Genomic DNA, 17,200 nt, shown 5'->3' on the forward strand with positions numbered 1-17,200 from the left:
CAGATACTTCTTGGCAGACTTGAGGTTGGAAAGATGTTTGCTCGCGCAACAATGCGGATGGAGAAAGTGCCAGAAGTTGAGTTAGAAGAAAAGTAAAAGCATAAATAGTATCATATCATACTGAATGGAAAACAAAATATTTAAGATTAATCTCCTAAACGCTAAATCCCCAATCTCGTGTCTTTTGGGTTGAGAACCTGAGATAGAACCTGAGATTATCCAGCATCTAGGTTACCCCATCCTCACTATTCCCCCCATTCCCCAACCTGTACTTGCTAACCCTTTTACTTCGGTTACCCAATACAGGGAAAGCTTGACCTCGCGCGGATTGCTGCTTGGAGAATTGTGCTATGAGTTTGTCCAATCGATCAAAGACCAGCTTGTGGATTCATACTACACAGTGGCGTATCTAGATCGAAGAACCCCTATAAGCCCTCCACCTGGTCAATAGGCAGACTTCGTATAGAGAAAAGGAAACTCCGCTGTCGAATACTTTGGAGCCGGGAAGCTGACCATTTACAGTATCTAAAAGATTACTTTCTATCGGTCCGACTGACGGGGGCAAATAAGGTAGAGCCTCCCCACGCAATAGGCGTAGTTGTGTTGGAAGAGGCCCCAAAGATGTGGGAAGCATTCCCTGGGCGATTCTCCCCGATGTCACCACGATTGGCGAAAAGGCCAACTCCGGAGTTCTGAAATATCATATCAGCCTTCAGACTCGCTCCTAGAATAACCCCGAAGCGGCTTTGCGATGCTGCTGATATAACACGTGAGAGGTTGATGCTGTACCTTTCCCCCTGGATTCCCAAACAAATTTGGCCCATTATATCCCTGCTGGGGTGCTGCAACTGGTTCTTCAACTACCGATTCTTCACTTCCCTCCTGAGCACCACAACGGCTATCAGCGTCTATAAGACGCTTGACTGTTCCGATCATGAGATCCTTCACTAGTTTTCCTTCGCCGCTGAGCAAACTGGAGCCCGGCATCTCAAGAATCCACTCTATTCTTTCCACCCAGGCGTTGGAGACGATCTCCTGAAGTTCCCCCCACGCACAGCTGTCATTCATGTAGCAGTGACTGTAGGAGTATCGAAGTAATTCAACCATGTTTTCTGAGAACGTGGAGTCCGTCTGTTCAGCTTCAGCCCGACTCATACTCTCGAAGAGCCTTGCGAGGCATAGCTTTGCAAGGGTACCAATCTTCCGAGTCTTCGCAAGTATGAATAGCTCAGCATGGCCGAGCAAGACCCCTTCGTAGTCGAGAGACCCGGAATAAACAAGGCTGTCCGTGGCCAATGGCGTAGCTGCAGGGGCAAGTATAATACATCAGCTTTCATGCGCAGCAGTGCAGTAAGACCTATCTCACCTTCTTCGCCAAATACCGTGCTCGCAGGAGTAACCGGAGGGACAGAAACTGGCAGAGGGCCAGTATAGTCCCCTTGGTAGAGATATTCGACGAGCCGTTTAATCGTGTCGCTGTGGAAACAACTCCACCAACAATCACCGCCCGCCCCGCAGTGCTCACTCAACAGCTCTCTGTGCACATAAACCTTCGCGAGATCCGTACCTTCCAAGGCTATCGTCTCACTCTCAAGAAAGCTACTTGGCGGGCGCTAGTTAGTATCATACTATTCACGCGACGGTCTCTTTGGCAAGGATGCACCTTATGATTCGCGGTCTTTTGGTGGGTAGAGGGTGGCTCATTATGATATGCGTTTCGTGCGCTAGGGTACCGGAATGCGAAGTTGAGGTTGTCGGGTTTGGTTGGGGTTCTTGATTGTTGTTTATTCTGTGAGCTCTAGCTCGGAGGTGAGGGGAGGATAGGGACAATTAAGTTAGAGGAAATCAAAGATGGGCTGGACAGGTGGCCTAACACGCGGCATTCGATCTCCCGACACTCTTGCCGCAGAGACCCGTGCTCGACTAGGATGCGAGAAGGCGAGAATGTGAGTTTTCACATAATGAGCCGCTTGCCAATCACGGAGAACCCAACCCACAATTAATTGTCTTACACAGGTAGGAGCCGCATTATCGATAAAAACTTGCGGATTTGGGTTGTGGCATAGCGCGTGGGAATGAGTTTCAACCGATAACTTGTATAATACCCTTCTCTTACCAGTGCGAACAGCCGTAGATTGCTATTGATGCTGACACCCGCGTGCTGGTAAACAATTCCCACTATAAGGATAAGTTCAGGGCCGTCGGAAATAAACAATAAGCACCAGCACTGCATTCTGATACGGTAGCCCACCTGTACTGTACATTACAGCACAAGAAATGTGCCAGTACCGTACTGGACTAGTAGTACTGTACAGTACGTATCGAAAGATAACTTGTCGCTTTTTGTTTTGTGTTGGGCAACTTCGCCGAATCATCGCTATACACTATCCCCGGTACGGTAAGCAAACGCTTAACGTGACAAAACAAAGATCAGCCTCTCTACGTCCAGTGTACTGTACGGGTACAGTACTGTACATCAAGACGGGTGACAGCTAATGACTCTTATAACATACCGGTATTACTAGCAGCACCGGAGATATGATACTTGTACAGTACTGTACATACGATGCTACCCTCACTCCCATCACCACTCCGGCAATCCCTCGGCCACCCGATATAAAAAAATGACATTCGGTTGCATCACATCGTACACAGCATCCCGACATCCGCTGTCCGTGCGAAAACCGACTTATAACCTTAACCCCTCGCCCCCCCCCCCTCCTTCCTCGTCCTTCTCAATTCCATCCCACCAGCCACACGACCGCTGATAGAATGTCTCGGAGACAAAAAAAAACCTATAAGCCACGACCAACCCGCCGCCAGCGTGCCATAGCTGCGGCGAAATCCGCTGCCAAAATCCAGGCAGCGATAAGGCTTCATAGAGGCTGCGAGGCTGTGAGTGGAGATCCTGGACATTTTGAACGTGAGGTAGGGGTTGGAAAAGGTTTGTTTGCTTGTTTGTTGTAGGGGTTTTGGTGGGAGGCTCTGCTGACGGGGGCGGTATGGGCTGGAGTAGGGATATTGGGGCAGAAGGATGAGCTCGCAAAGGGACAGAAGAAGGGGGCGGAACTAGAGGGCCAAGGGTTGGATTGCGGGGTCGTGGGTGATGGGGGCGGAGGTGAGGGAGGAGGGAGTGTTCAGTCGAGAACCGACGGTAATAAGCTCAGGGAGAGTCAATATGGGAAAACTGTTAATATCTCTGATGACGGGGGTGGGAAAGTTTGTCCCCTATTATGGCATATCATCCCAAGCACTCCACACTACACCCTAGTCATTCCCCCTACTAACCTCACCAGCCTCAGATTAGCGAGCCCAATAACTTTGTCAAAGAAGTTACAGTTGTCAAGTTCGAGGATGACGGGAGTAGGTCGAAGATTAAGTATGAGTTTGTGAGTTAATTCATTGGTACAGAGGGTATCCATAGCTGGATGGAATTTGGGGGTGGCTAGAGAATAACAACTCATCGGCTATCACTCTACTTGCGTGTTGGTGTCTATCTCATAGCAACCTATCTTGATTTTCTTCACATGAGTGGCTACCCCGCTGCTACTTGAGTAATACAAGCGCTAGCTGCCCCACTCTTCGCGTTCTCTTTTCCCCACTCGATATTTTTCGACGATAGGCGCGGGAGGTCCTGTCCATATTCTTGTGGCGTTTTGTATTGCTGGGGTGTGTTTGGTGCTTACGGGAAAACTGCTCTTCATGTGAATTGGGGGGGGGGGGGGGGAGATGGCTTTCCATGGCGTAAAATACGGTACGTTATGCTTGATGGTCCAATGATATCGATAGCAATAGCGCATAAAATTGAAAACTATAACCCCTCCCGGAACCTTTCTCGCCCATCAAACCCGAATAGGTACTTATATTTGGGCCTGATACATGGTTTCTTGGCTGCCCACGTGAATCTAGTTTGTGTTCGAAAACATGAGAAAATTATGAGTATCAAACCGGTAGTGCAGGAAACTGTCAGCATCAGCTGTACAAAACACTCTTAAGAACATCTATAAACTATTCAAACCGCAACTACTCGTAGTGGAGAACATAATAAGACCCACCCCCGCAAAGAATCAATAAAAAGAAATTATTCAAGTTCTTGATTGCTGTATGATATTACTCAATCAGATCTTCAAACAATCCACCAACATCATGACGGAATAGTACTCTATCTTTCCCCGTTTATCCTCGTGCATTCTATCAAATAGCACCCCCGTCTTCTTGTCGCAAATGCCCCATTATAGTCTACTATTCTCCAAATATTGCTAGCAGTGCCAGATCCATAAACTCTACCTCTCCCTCTACCATCTTTCATATCTTTTATACAAAGAAAATACTACTTTCTTGCCTCTCTGAGAGAAACATTTTTCGCTTCCACTATCAATATCAAATTCTTTTTGATCAGAAGAGTGTAATCCATAACCACAATTTCTTCCACCCCACTGGAAGTAGAATATACCGAAACAATCTCCTTTTCCCTTCAAATGTAGAAGAGCACAAAATCGTTAATATCTGCCTCTTTGAAATCAGGACCCACCGCACTAGGGTATCCCTCAATTTTGAGGTATCCACCTAAGCGCTTCTAGACTTCCCCATTAGCCCTTGATATATAATCCCTTCCCAGCAAAACATCCTTACCTTCCAGCATTTTCTTTACTAAAATCGCACACAATGTCAATTAAACCCCCCCAGCTTCTGGAATCACCATTTTTGAATATGAGGTAATTCACTTGGACTTTCTCTTTTTGACGTCGACGCTCTGGTTACCAATCCTATAAAAGATTTCTGCCGACTGATCAATCACTAATTAGTTTGTGCCCGATAATGCTAGTGACTACTATCTCCTCTGTTCTTATCCTGCACGTTCCTGTACGCGTTGATGCTGTATGGCACCCAAAACATGACTTGCAGGAGAGTGTGGTGGACTTCATATGGACTATGGATCTGCTAGTAGAGGCTGCCGGAGCTGATGGTGTTATTGGTGGAAATCTTGAGGGATGGGGGTCTTGGTGCGATCTTTCTTTTGTTATTTGCTCAAAGGTTACGGAAGAGCAAAGGGTCCCGTAGTGAGCAGGAGATGGTTTTGGAGCCCCATATCTTTCACTAGAATTAGTTCTGCTTTCTCCCAGATATATTGTTAGATAGTGCGAACCTCAAAAACCACAATCCTCTTATCCTTTCATCCGAACAAATCATCTTTTACCCTCATCCGCTAAGTGCACTTAACTCGCTGATGGCACGGCAGCGAGTTAAGTTTCAAGTTAAACATTCGAAATGTTTCTGATGGGGTGTAGGTTTGATCAAGGCCACGAAAGAGGTGGACCCCCCCCCCCACCTTTAATTAGCGTTTCAAACTGCTTATAGACTTGATCTTTAGAAAGCCGCAAGTTACTTTTTCACCCCGCTCTCCTGTTTCAGAAGTTCTTTTATTTCGCATTTGCTTTTGACAGATCTGACCAGGATGAGGATAGATGCTCGAGTGCCCTGGCAAGCTCATCGGTCTGGCCTAGGTGAAGGCTTCACAGATCCGATGAATTGGAGGTCCTAGCTTTGTCATTGCCAGTGTGACATAGAGCTTGGACGGTGGAGAAGGAGCTGACTTTGTCGGCCACGAATACCGGCAAGCTAAGCTTTAGTATCTAACATACTGTACCGGCAGATGACGGAACAGTTGAGGCTCTGTTCCAGACGAAACCACAAGCCAATCGACACCCCCTTCCCGCATGATAGGTGGGATATCGAGTCAGCGTGCCTCGCTGTACTGCTGCGAGGTCAATGCTAGCTCGGCGGTAGTTAGCCGAATTTATTGATTGAACCCTCACCCGGACGGTTAAAACTGAACAGGAAACTTCATGTAGTGAACTTGGTAAACTTGATAAAGTATTGCAAGTGGAGAGATCAGCGGATGATTTGCTCATGAGAAAATCAACCAATCAGCACCTTCGTGAGTGGGGAGGATGTCCGCACGGCTTGTGGTTCAGTCTATTATTATCATTACCACAAAGATAAGATGTCGTAGAATTCTCTATTAGATTGCGTGTGCCCTCCATAATAAACGCCAACACAGAGGGCAATGATTTCAGTGGCAAGTTATCCGTGGATATCTGCACGCCAACGCTTGACTAATTTCAGACGCAAATGTTTGGCTTGACAGGTTAAAGGGGTCGCAAATACCGGTTAACAAGACGCAGCACTCCCGGAGGGCTCGGAAAATACCGTGTCGGGTGGCACTGATCATTGTGGGGAGGTTTTGTCTCGAAGCATGGGGAATGGAGGCTTGCAAGGAAATGGCGGATTAAAAGAGATTTTACCATACCGGTATTCACTCCCCAACCGATATAAAATACCGTTAACGATAAAACCTCCTTCCTGGTCTACTCGAGTAAAATTGGCTCCCTTGCGGCGATATCTCAAGAGGTATGGCATCACTACCCTATCTACGCCTGAGTTTCATTACCATAACCGCGGCTCCTTAAGCGAGCAAGTCCTAGCTCCTTTGTTTTCGCACCCCCATCTTTCTCCCTATGTTTGATGTTTATCGCTGTCCCAAAAAGTAGGGCACCGTACTCGAGTAGAATCTGGTTTTATTTTGTCTCGGATATCGCGAGCACGATCCTGAAGAAAAGTTTCCCCAAGGTTCTTCCTCTCCCTTAAAGGGCGCAAAATGGGCTACTTATTTGAGTCTCATTTCCAGTTTTGACACACATCTGAGGAACTAAGGACCCTGTACCTCGCTGGCTTGGAGCCATATTAATTCCTCACCGGTCTCCTCAGCGGGGTTTGAATTTCGATAGTGGCATTACGTGGGATAGGGAATCGCACTCGCTTTCCAGGCAGAGTATTTGACACGGGTATCGTTCTCAGAGAGGTGCGTCATTCCTAAAGGCTATAAAAGCGAACTGGTATCGACAGCCCAAGTGATCCCACACCAGCGCCTTATACAGTAAGCATGGTTTGCGACGGACCTGAATTTGTCGCAAGGACGATGTTCACTGAAGGTTTTAAGATTTGCCATAGCGTTGATCATTCATGAAACTCCATTGTCCCACGTGGGATATCCAGGGGGAGTGCATTGACTAGTTAGATAGGCGCTGGCCCAAACTTATGCCTACTCCCGAAAATTACCGAAAATAGGCAGGAGAGGGCATGTAAGACTTGGTGATACGATTGATTGGATGGGATTCTTGAGATGTGGTACTGGTATTCGGAGGTACCGTGATTACGGTGGTTGTAATGCCCATAATGTGGGGATTGCCGGTGTACTCGAGTAGTGGCAGAGGAAAAGAAGGCATCATATCATATGTCGCAAGTACCAATTCGGGCGTATAGTGGGGCATAGGCGTGGAGAGAAAGGTTAAGCGCGAGGGATAATTCCGGTGGGTATCCTCTCCGGGTATCAGGGTGATGGCCCAAATACGTGGTTAACCTCTCGTCTACTCGCAGGTTGGGTCTTGTCCACACGGGTGTCATGTTCCCTCCAGTCGCATTGATGCCCCTCTTCAGTCATCGTTTCTTGACAAATCTCCACCTATTTTGCAGATATATGGCGAAGTACCACCTCCCCGTATCGGAAACCTTTGCACACAAGCTCAGTGTCCCAAAGGTCGCCCTCCGAGCCCACCCTTGAAGCGCCGAAACCCGTTTGAAGTTTGTGCTCCCCATCATGCTCTTGCCCTCGTGCCAAGTCCTATCAAATACATTTCTCCGCCAGCCAGCCGGCCAGTATAGGAATAGGGCTTCCCCCCGGGACCTAGTCAACTAACTCGCCTATCCCCTATCACTCCGACGCCGGTCGTTACCGTATCTCACTCGTTCAGTATTTTACCTTTTCTCAAACTCACGACTAGGCTTCAGCGTAACTATCATCATCATCACGCATGCAGATCTTTAGCTCATTCTAAAGGAGTTTATACTCATGCTCACACGAACCCTTCTGGCAATATACTTTCTCGCCACTAGCCTTGCTGCTGCGCAATGTCCCTTCAAGGAGGGATCGGAAATCTCGGATAAAACGATAGCAGCATTCTTTGACGAAAGTGATAGCAGGAGTTGTGGGGCGAGAGAAGAGGACTGTATAAGACGTATCCAGAGCTGCGTTTCTGGGCCGAATGATAAATTGTTAAGGTTATTAGAGGATGAAAAACGAAAGTTTGAAAAACGAAGGTTTTGCGGGGGAAGGCGGCGCCGTCGTTGTGAGGCGGGTGGCGGCGGTGAAGTTGGGAATAGTGATGGTAGTGGTGGTAGTGATGATGGTGGGGGATGGGGGAGTGGGAATAGGAGTAAGAACGGGGACGGGGATGGGGATGGGGACGGGGATGGGGATGGGGATGGGGATGGGGATGGGGATGGGGATGGGGATGGGGATGGGGATGGGGATGGGGATGGGGATGGGGATGGGGATGGGGATGGGGACGGCAATAGTAGTCAGAACGCACCGCTACCCGCTCAATCCAGCTCAGTTTCACCAGGAACACTAGAAACACCGGCCCCCTCACAGAACCCAAGACCCCTTCCGACGACGGCACAAACGCAGGCCCGTGCATCAGATCCAACTTCTACGAATGCCCCGACATCCTTTCCGTCTAGTTTACCCCGAACCCAAACCAGCTCCCTCGGACAAACCTTCCCCGACACCCTCACCCCCGCCCCGCAGTCCTCCGAGGCAGCACCTACTCTAACCTCAACTAAAACCAAATTCTCAACCTTGCAATCAACCACAATTATTTCCTCCCCAACCCCCAGTGCACCCAAAAATGACAACGGCGAGAAGAAGCAATCATCTCCAATGGGGGATAAAGACTGGCGCGGTGATGGCAACAACGACAGTTTCACCAAGAACGTGGCCCCTTGGTTCCATAACGTAACGGCAGACTACTACGACGCGCAATGGTTTCTTTTCTGCTCGAACAAAGCCAAAGACACAATCAAATTGGCAGACAGGAAACCCCCGTCAGGGCGCTGCCAAAAGTGCAAGCCCAGAAAGTGCAGGTCCTTTAAAACCTATGGGTGGTCGCGAAACAACAGGCGCGCACCCAGTAAAGGCGGGGAGGGGTGTTTCGGGTGCCGGTGGAGGCTCTTTGTGGATTTTCCGAGCGAGTACGGGGACTTGTTGGGGGAGTTGGAGAAGGTTGCTAACGGGACAGAGGAGAAAACGAGAGGGCTGAAGTTTCGGAATAGGGACCAGCGGAATGTCGCCCCCGGGAATGGAGATTTGGGGGGGGTTATCGGGATCTTGGGCGCGGCTCTGGGGGTCGGAGGTGTGATTTTGTGGATTTGAAGGGTGTGGGTGGACTGTATATTTTTACGACAAAGTCACGAGACGAAAACCGTGGGCGAAAGGAGATCTCCCCTTGTGGGGGAGACTACAGTGCGACTATATATGGGAGGGGGGGGATATCATGTTATTGGTGTTGGGATGGGGAACTCATTCAAGAGACCTGTTTCGCCAATAATTTTTGTCTGGTCACTGGCTGTACTAGTGATGATTTGGGTGAGGTGGGAGATCTAGATTCTTGACCGGATATCATACGTGTACAAGCGATTTGCATATTGTGTATTCCACTGCGGGGCTTATAATAGTTAATTTAATGATGTATGATAGAATTACCCGCTTTTTATATTAGCAAACCCCCGCGGAGAATAATAATCACTTCCCGTGACGCAGTACCGGTATATTTTGAAGATCCCGCCCCCAAAAGTCCGGAGTATTGGGGTGCTTATCATACTTAATAAACTACACCGGCATAATATAATACGGGACAAACGGCCGTTTTTGCACTTTTACTGTTCGCAGAAAGATAACATCCATCACTGATAGGTATGATAGCACTTAATTTGCGCAATCGGGTTCCTCCTCAATGATAGCTTTGCGGGTGTACACCATATTAACTCTGTTTGGAGATCCGGCTATGGTATTATACAATTTGCGTTTGTTAGGCTAGATGGGTTTAGGGTTTAGGGGAAAACCCGGGTGGTGCTTAACATCTGCGTTTCCTGCCTATTAAATTTAGTTGGCTTTATGTCTTGCGTCATATCATACTTATAGCACAGCGAATGAAAGCTCTTCTCAGCGCGCTGTAGATAAGATTGACGGCGGGTAGTGCTTAATAGAAGCGTCTGGTGACGTCGCGCTGTGGGATTGTAAGTGCATGGCTGCGGCGGTATCAAAGTACCTTCAATTAATTGCGGTACAGGTATGGTAGTGTGCAAGAAGACATTCTGTTTTTTATATGATATCATAGATGACAATAAGTTACATTAACCATTCACCCCCCACAAAATTCCAAACATACCCACCAACCATCATGCACACAGCCCAACTGAACCGACCCAGAATACTCGAGTACATGATGGCAATAACCATCAACCTCAACCCAAGAAGCCACTCATAATCCCCCCCCTCCTAACCTGAGACTAGAAAGTTCTAAAAAAGGCCCATCCCCCAACCACACCCAACACAAACATAAGCCGATATCCGATTATAGAATCACCCCAAATCACTCGTGTGCCGGTGGACTTATTTCCTGTTTTACCCCCATTACCAGCAGTTCCTGACCCAGGGGGGCCAGTGAGCGAACCATCTCCTCCAGAACACCCTCCCTCGTCAGCGTACCCCACGCATCTGTAGTTCCCATTAATAAGCATTGCAGTCGCGAGAAAGGATAGGGGAAAGAAAAAACAGGAAAAGTAAAAAAAAAAAAAAGACTAAAATTAGGCTTCGGAAAAGAATAAATAGGTTGTACGTACACTTCCTCAAGTAATGGCCTCCCAAACGGTTCCAGGGAATTTTCGAAATCTTGGAATGTTTCTGCTTTCCTGAGATTCGTTAATAACGGTGGTTCCCTAGGGAGGGGTTAGTGGGTACCAGTCCACAGTGGAATTCGTCGCAGCTCGATTCCCCGTGAAAACGAGGTACAAAACATCAGTATCAGGGTGCCCGCTATTCCCTGTCATACCCTGGCCAAAGCAAGCGGTTGCCAGCGAAATACTCGCTTCGCCGACAAGCGTACCACCGTTCGTATCGCCCCAGACAGCATAGAACTAGGCCGCATCCCGCACCTCAGCCCGAGTCCCGATCCCTTCATTCCAAGTTAACCAGAGAGGAGAAACGCAAACATACAAACTGTCCCGCACAAACCACCACCACGACACCCAACTCCGGCACTCCGTACTGCGTCGGATCGAACGAGGTCGAGTACTTCTGGTTCCCGAACACGATGTAGGAATGCTTATTAGAGTCCAGGTCATCTAACCCGTACTTCGCCACCCCATCTTTAAAGGCGGTCTGGCCCTGCCCCGTTGGGTCGTTCACGCATTTTCCGTCGGAGCGGTTGGCGCCGTCGCAGTCGACGTCCATATCCGCGAGGGATTTGGGACCGGCGAGCCAGAGGAATCTGCGGGAGGGGGTTGTGCAGTACTTTGCCGATCTGGCCTGGTTTTCGGAGAATTGGAAACCGGATTTTAGTTGTACTGGGCACTTTCCGCCCTGTTAAGAATCCCCGTTTTAGTCCGTCTGATCGATTGGGGGATATGGGTGTGTGTGCGGGAATTGCAGATGCGAACTTTATACTCATCGAGGAAGGACTGAAGATTTTGTGGGATTTTTCTGGCGAGGACAGTGTCCGCGAGGGACAGAATGAGCGGGAGGAGTGCCACAAGCTTCATTATGTAGCAGTAGTGAGAACTTTGGTCTACTCTATCGAGTCTACTTCAGTAGTCCAACAAATAAACGAATGAATGAAGTAAGGATAAAAGCTTTATGTGCAAGCTAGTCAATAATACTTGCGCTACCCCCAACCTATGTTTATATATGACTACCCCAGACAGTAACTATTCCTCAGGATACTTCAGCCCTGCCCGGACCCAAAACGACACACACCTGACTAGGTAGTGCACTATATCGATGAACTGGTACACTATCTGTGATGTTTCTGCAGCCCCCGATTGGAAATAGGGACTTGCTAGTACCGGTAGTTACCGCAAGATGATACTCAGTAGAGGCCCGAAGTTTTGTCACTCGCTCGTCCTGAGGTACTTGCGCTGTTGTCGTTGTGATTGGGAACATGCGGTACCGATCGAGCCTCAGCCTTCTGGGAAAAATGGGCCAAAGGGTGAGGCTGAAAAGCTTCTTGTGCCAAGAAATTGAATGTCACACAGGCATATTCTGGTGTCCCTTGTCGGGTAAATGTACGATGCCGTTCTTGCGCCTCGATCTCGATAATTGACATTGCGCGGCCACTTGCACTTTGCACTTGTGCGAGGACCCCCGTGCAACTACACATGGGACGGAAATCCTCGGTATAGACATTCCCGATGTACACTGGCTCGCTTCGCCGTGGGTCACTGTGATCAACGGACAGCAGCAGATCAGACCCTATGATTAGCCCTAGAACTAAAAGGATCGCTGCGATCTCCCTCCTATCATACCCATAATAATAATTATTATGTCGATACGCTGTACGCTGCGCTTACCAAAACTGCCGTGGTATTTGTGTACGAATACAGTACAAAAGTCCAATGGCTAAAAGGGAGGCGGCAACCGTCAAAGTTAGCAACGAACGGTAATAGTATTCAACAATACACATAGAATTATCGCCTCGTACCTTTGGGATGATAACTCCATCCACCAGGTGAATGAAGAGATGGTATGATATGGCTGACTAGAGGGGGGGGGTTGTTCACCGCTTGAAAGAAAAGAAAAGACCACTCCAGTACCTGGAAATACTCGTGCCCGCAAAGTTCTCGTAACACGTGATGTATCGCAAAGTCTTGGTAGTCGTCAACAGGGGGGTCGCGGAAGCTACTCAATGGTGGGAAAAATGTGAATGTCCTCTATGGAATCTGCCATTACTAAATTGAGAAATATTCCTCGAAAAAGAGTCGTGTATTGTAAATGGCCGTGTTTGCTAGCGTCCTTTTCGGGTACTGGCAGTAAGGAAATCCAATGACCTTAGATGCAACTGGGCACAATCCTCCTGTACAGTATGTGGGAAGTGGTTGCTGTTAGGATCTCTAAGGGGATGAGTTCTCACCTATCCTCAGCCTTCTCCACACAATGGAAAAACAAGCTCGGATAAGCCTGCAGAAAGGAGAACGAGGGCTATTTTCGATGGTAGAGATGGAAACTTGATAAGTTCAAAGGATCACTGGTACGAGTGCAGAAATCCTTGTAAACATAGAGACTTCATTCTCCTGCCCCGCGGTGTTCTCTTCTTCGTTTTCCCCCTTTTCTCGGTTATCTCTAAACTATATGAAAGGGGTATTCCCCTTACCCATAGTGCTCCTGATGCCGATGACGAAACTTCCTCGCTAAATATTATGTAGAAACACGTACTGTAACCCCATGCTGTGCCCATATTCTCCCCTAACAGTATGTCCTGATATTCTTGGGCAGGAGTTTGTGGGGTACCTGAGGTGTTTTGGGAACTTTGAGGATGCGAGTGTACTTGTCCCAGACAAGTAACATACCGGTACTGGTATTCGAAGACGGGGGTCCGCAAAATATACCGTAAAAAGTCCGTGCATGTATGAGCGCCCAGACAAAATCACGACTCGCATCCTCAAATACCTCTTGCCTAGGAAAGGTAACTATCCCTGGGTCCGTAACTGCCCCCAAGAGATCGGTGGAATAAGACCCCAGTTTGTAGCCCCAGTACTTGCGATTTATTGCCAAATAAAGATGCTTTCCGTGGCCCGCCGTTCCTGTAAACCAGATATTTTGGGCGCAGCACCCAATGGACTAGGCTAAGTAACTTAATAGCGGTGTTGTGCAGAAAAGAAATATAGCAATTAGGCTTGATAGCGCCAGCCAGAAACTTTGTCCCAACTAGAGGAAGACGGTTGGGGTATCTCGGAGGCGGAGCGGGTATCGTCGTTCTCGGTATGTTTGGGATTTTCGAAACTATCCTGAAATCCGGCGGAGAGTCCCGCGACACAAACAACCTCCCTAAGTTATTCACTATACTAGGCCACACTGCAGAAGGTAGAGCGTGTGAAAACGGTGTCAAAACCCACCAAGGCATTCTCCGAGGTTCTATCATATCTTATTTTTTTTCTTTCTATCCCTTAATCCTATTGATACCGTTGAATTGGTATCGCAGAGTTGATAGACCCCGAGAGAAGCCAAACTTCCAGATGCCTCCGAGAACTTCAGGCAGACTCCCGTCCCGTCTGCTATGAAAACTTAACCTGGGAACGGCTAAACGAATGGGGGCCGATCTCTGCAGACCAGTTACGCCAGCCAAATCTCCAGGATCAAATTATCATACCTGTGCCTAGGTAAGACTGGAAAACTGTTCCTGAACACAGTGAAGGGATAATTCGAGTGATCAGGTATGATATAATTAAGTGGAAGCAATATCCCTTTGATCAGGACTGTGCCATGGAGACTAACAAAGGTTGAAAGTCCGGAAGGGCTAGCAGGATAGGGAGAAACGGACAAAATGTGTGGAAGGGGAAGAGCATCGTACCCATTGGATAGGCGAGCAAATAATAAACGCAGGAAAAGCAAACGTAGGAACGGAGGAAACAGATGAGGGTAGTAAACACCCACCGCAACGGTACCGAGCATAGGTTCCAGACATGATTGGGAGTGTAATATATTTTCCATTGTGCAATAAAAATGTCTCAATTCTTGACCCATTGCAGTGATAAACCACTTCTATAATCCGTAACTGCTAGATCACAGCAAGTCAGGATTCATAATCAACACTTGGGTGAACACTGCGAATATGACACCTTGCCTACAGCAGAGAATACTTATCATGCTCGAACATTGTATATGCTCCGATTTTTATCCGCAAAGACCATTTTTATCTAACAATCCAGTGACCTTAAAATATAAACTGAAGTATTTCTCCCAGAACTCAATCTCCCCACAATTTCTCCCTAAAGAACTTAGCCTACCCAGGCTTTGCTATAATTCCAGAAAAGCGTTACCAAGGCGTCAACTGTATCCAGGAACGACTCCGATCGAGAGAGAAATAGGAAAGAGAATATCTTTTGAAGAAAGGGAAAAAGGCTTTAATTAGCCCCCAAACCTTGAATTCCTTCCAAGACCTCAAATTAACCTGCCTTGATACACCGTACCCTACCCTACTCTAACCATCACTGACCGGCCTTCGAACATCCCCAATGACAACAATACCATACCCACCCCCAAGCCCGAAGGCCACCGCGACCCAATGGGTGGAACAAGCACGGGCAATACCAGCACTGGCACTGGTGAGCAATGGCGGTGCGAGAATCGGAGCGAGAAGAATCGTTATGACTAAGGATTGCTGGCTCAGGCTAAAGTCCCTGAGGACCATTTTCATGAGGATGGAGACGTGGAAGGGCACCACGACATAGTTACTGGTTTTGTGGCTTCCTTATGATAGTGGACTCGGGGCACGGAAGGTGAGGAAGGGAGAGAAAGAAAAGTGGAAGTGGGATATATCTTAACCAGGTGAGCATACTCCTCCGCCCAGTTGGCACTGACAGGGTGTTTATCCGAGATGGGGGGTGCAGCTCTCCACATATAATACTGTGGGAGCCGCATCTCAAGAATCCACAATCCAATCAAGTATGTCAGCAATTTTCCTTTTTTTTTATTAGAGTATCATATCACAATTCTCGAAATATTGTCAGAATCTAAATAAGCAGTGTTCGAGTGATATCAAGTGAACCGCCCTATAATACATTGTGCATCACTGCTTGCTACTTTCACGTACTGTACAGTACCGCCTTAACTTACACTCTTCCCGCGTTATACCGACTTCTTCAGAAAGTAAGTATTTTATGCTTCTCTCTTAGAGCGGCCCCAACAGTTGATTTGGAAGAATACAAACCAAACAGGTAATACCGAGCTGTTCAGCGCAGCATCTACCAGCAGGCCTGGAGCATCTCCCGACACTCCAGTTTAGGACTCATGGAACATCAACCTTTAGTGTGTATTACTATAATGCTTGCATCGGGTAACTTTATTACAACGTAACTGTCTCATCAAGTCTCTTCTCTATACAAGAGAGCTGGCCAACCATCCGCTGGGTAAGCATAGAGGGGAATGGTCACCAAATGCAATCGTGGGCAACCATAGCTCTTATAGCACACTCGCGCGTGATACCGATACTTGTTTGCCGCACGGACATGCCCCAATGAACTGAACTCCACACTGTAGTACTGTATTGACCAACATCGCTATTGCTTGAGAACTGCCGCCGCAGGCACTCAATATTTGCGCACTCGGGCGTTTCATCGTGTGCCAAGCAACTTATCCAACCAGGCACCCTGCTGTGCACCAATTCCGAGTATCCTTGCCACTCACCTCTCCGCGAAATTGCCACCAACTCCGGTACTTGTAACCTGCGGGATCGCAATCACCCCGCATCAAACTCTCGTCAGTATCCGAGCTCACCTGGAGCAGGAAATTTTACAGACCGAGCACCCCCGAAAGAATTCACATGCAACTGAAATTCGACCTACAGTAGGTAACGGTCCCGATTCTGAATCCCATCGATCACCAGAACATCCTATTCCTAGGCTTTGGGCTGACAAGATTGAGGACCGCCGAGCAACAGAAAAAGACCAAAAGCTAGGAAACCGTCGAATGTGCTTGCAAAAGGCAGAAAGGGAGATGAGTATCTCTCCAAGATGAATACCCCAGTAAACACCTTGAAATCTGGAGGAGACCTTGGTTAAAAAATAAGGACTCCCTGGGAAAACGTAGCTCTTCCCAAAATCACTAGGGCAAATGCATACCGCCGTTGCAGGCATGCGTGAGTTGCAGCAAGCAACATCTCATTTCCCCGGGATAAACTCCCATGACAGGTTCGAGGAGAGCCCAGCTATCCCCTTGCTGTCCAGAAATTGGGGTCCCGGAGTAGACCAAAATCTACATTAATTGCGAGGTTTACCCCGGACTACCAAATTTTATTTATAAATTTACCCACCTCAAATTTCAGCCAAAAGGCAAAGGTTGGAGCTTGATGAGGATTTGGGAGAGAAAGCGGGAGATGCTATCCCAAACCCTGAAAACAGAGCTGAGGACAGATAATATGGTAACGCCAGCTACCACACGCTACCACTACCCGGTATATTCGATCCGACCTACATATTCAAATATCGAACAATTAGGCACTACACCGAGTCTCTAGGCGTCATGGACTGCCACCCCATAAAGCAGGGCGTCGCAAATTTGGAACCCCCAGATTCTTAAGTTACGGAAGGA

At 48.0% G+C, this 17,200-nt stretch overlaps 2 protein-coding genes; both read right to left on the reverse strand.

Annotated features, from left to right (window-relative positions):
* Positions 1 to 93: 93 nt before the first annotated feature.
* Positions 94 to 1,879, reverse strand: GSTUM_00000526001 (uncharacterized protein). XM_002837549.2 has 4 exons: positions 1,664 to 1,879; positions 1,367 to 1,599; positions 790 to 1,304; positions 94 to 692 (listed from the first exon to the last, which is right to left on the reverse strand). Exons 1-4 carry the CDS (start codon positions 1,702 to 1,704, stop codon positions 534 to 536), a joined length of 948 nt encoding a protein of 315 aa, XP_002837595.1. The 5' UTR covers positions 1,705 to 1,879; the 3' UTR covers positions 94 to 533.
* Positions 1,880 to 10,836: 8,957 nt separating this feature from the next.
* On the reverse strand, positions 10,837 to 11,350 carry GSTUM_00000527001 (uncharacterized protein; the record flags this gene model as incomplete). Its single annotated transcript, XM_002837550.1, has 2 exons — positions 10,837 to 11,034; positions 11,114 to 11,350. 2 exons carry the CDS (start codon positions 11,348 to 11,350, stop codon positions 10,837 to 10,839), a joined length of 435 nt encoding a protein of 144 aa, XP_002837596.1.
* Positions 11,351 to 17,200: the final 5,850 nt, after the last annotated feature.

This window comes from Tuber melanosporum (genome assembly GCF_000151645.1).
Source record: "Tuber melanosporum whole genome shotgun sequence assembly, scaffold_192, strain Mel28".
NCBI classification, from domain to species: domain Eukaryota; kingdom Fungi; phylum Ascomycota; class Pezizomycetes; order Pezizales; family Tuberaceae; genus Tuber; species Tuber melanosporum.

Bases quoted from the DNA above. Each gene is read 5' to 3' on its own strand.
- GSTUM_00000526001 (XM_002837549.2), bottom strand. From the start codon at position 1,704: ATGAGCCACCCTCTACCCACCAAAAGACCGCGAATCATAAG. The intron at 1,600-1,663 runs GTGCATCCTTGC...CCCGCCAAGTAG, and splicing joins AAAAGACCGCGAATCATAAG to CTTTCTTGAGAGTGAGACGA. The intron at 1,305-1,366 runs GTGAGATAGGTC...TTGCCCCTGCAG, and splicing joins CACGGTATTTGGCGAAGAAG to CTACGCCATTGGCCACGGAC.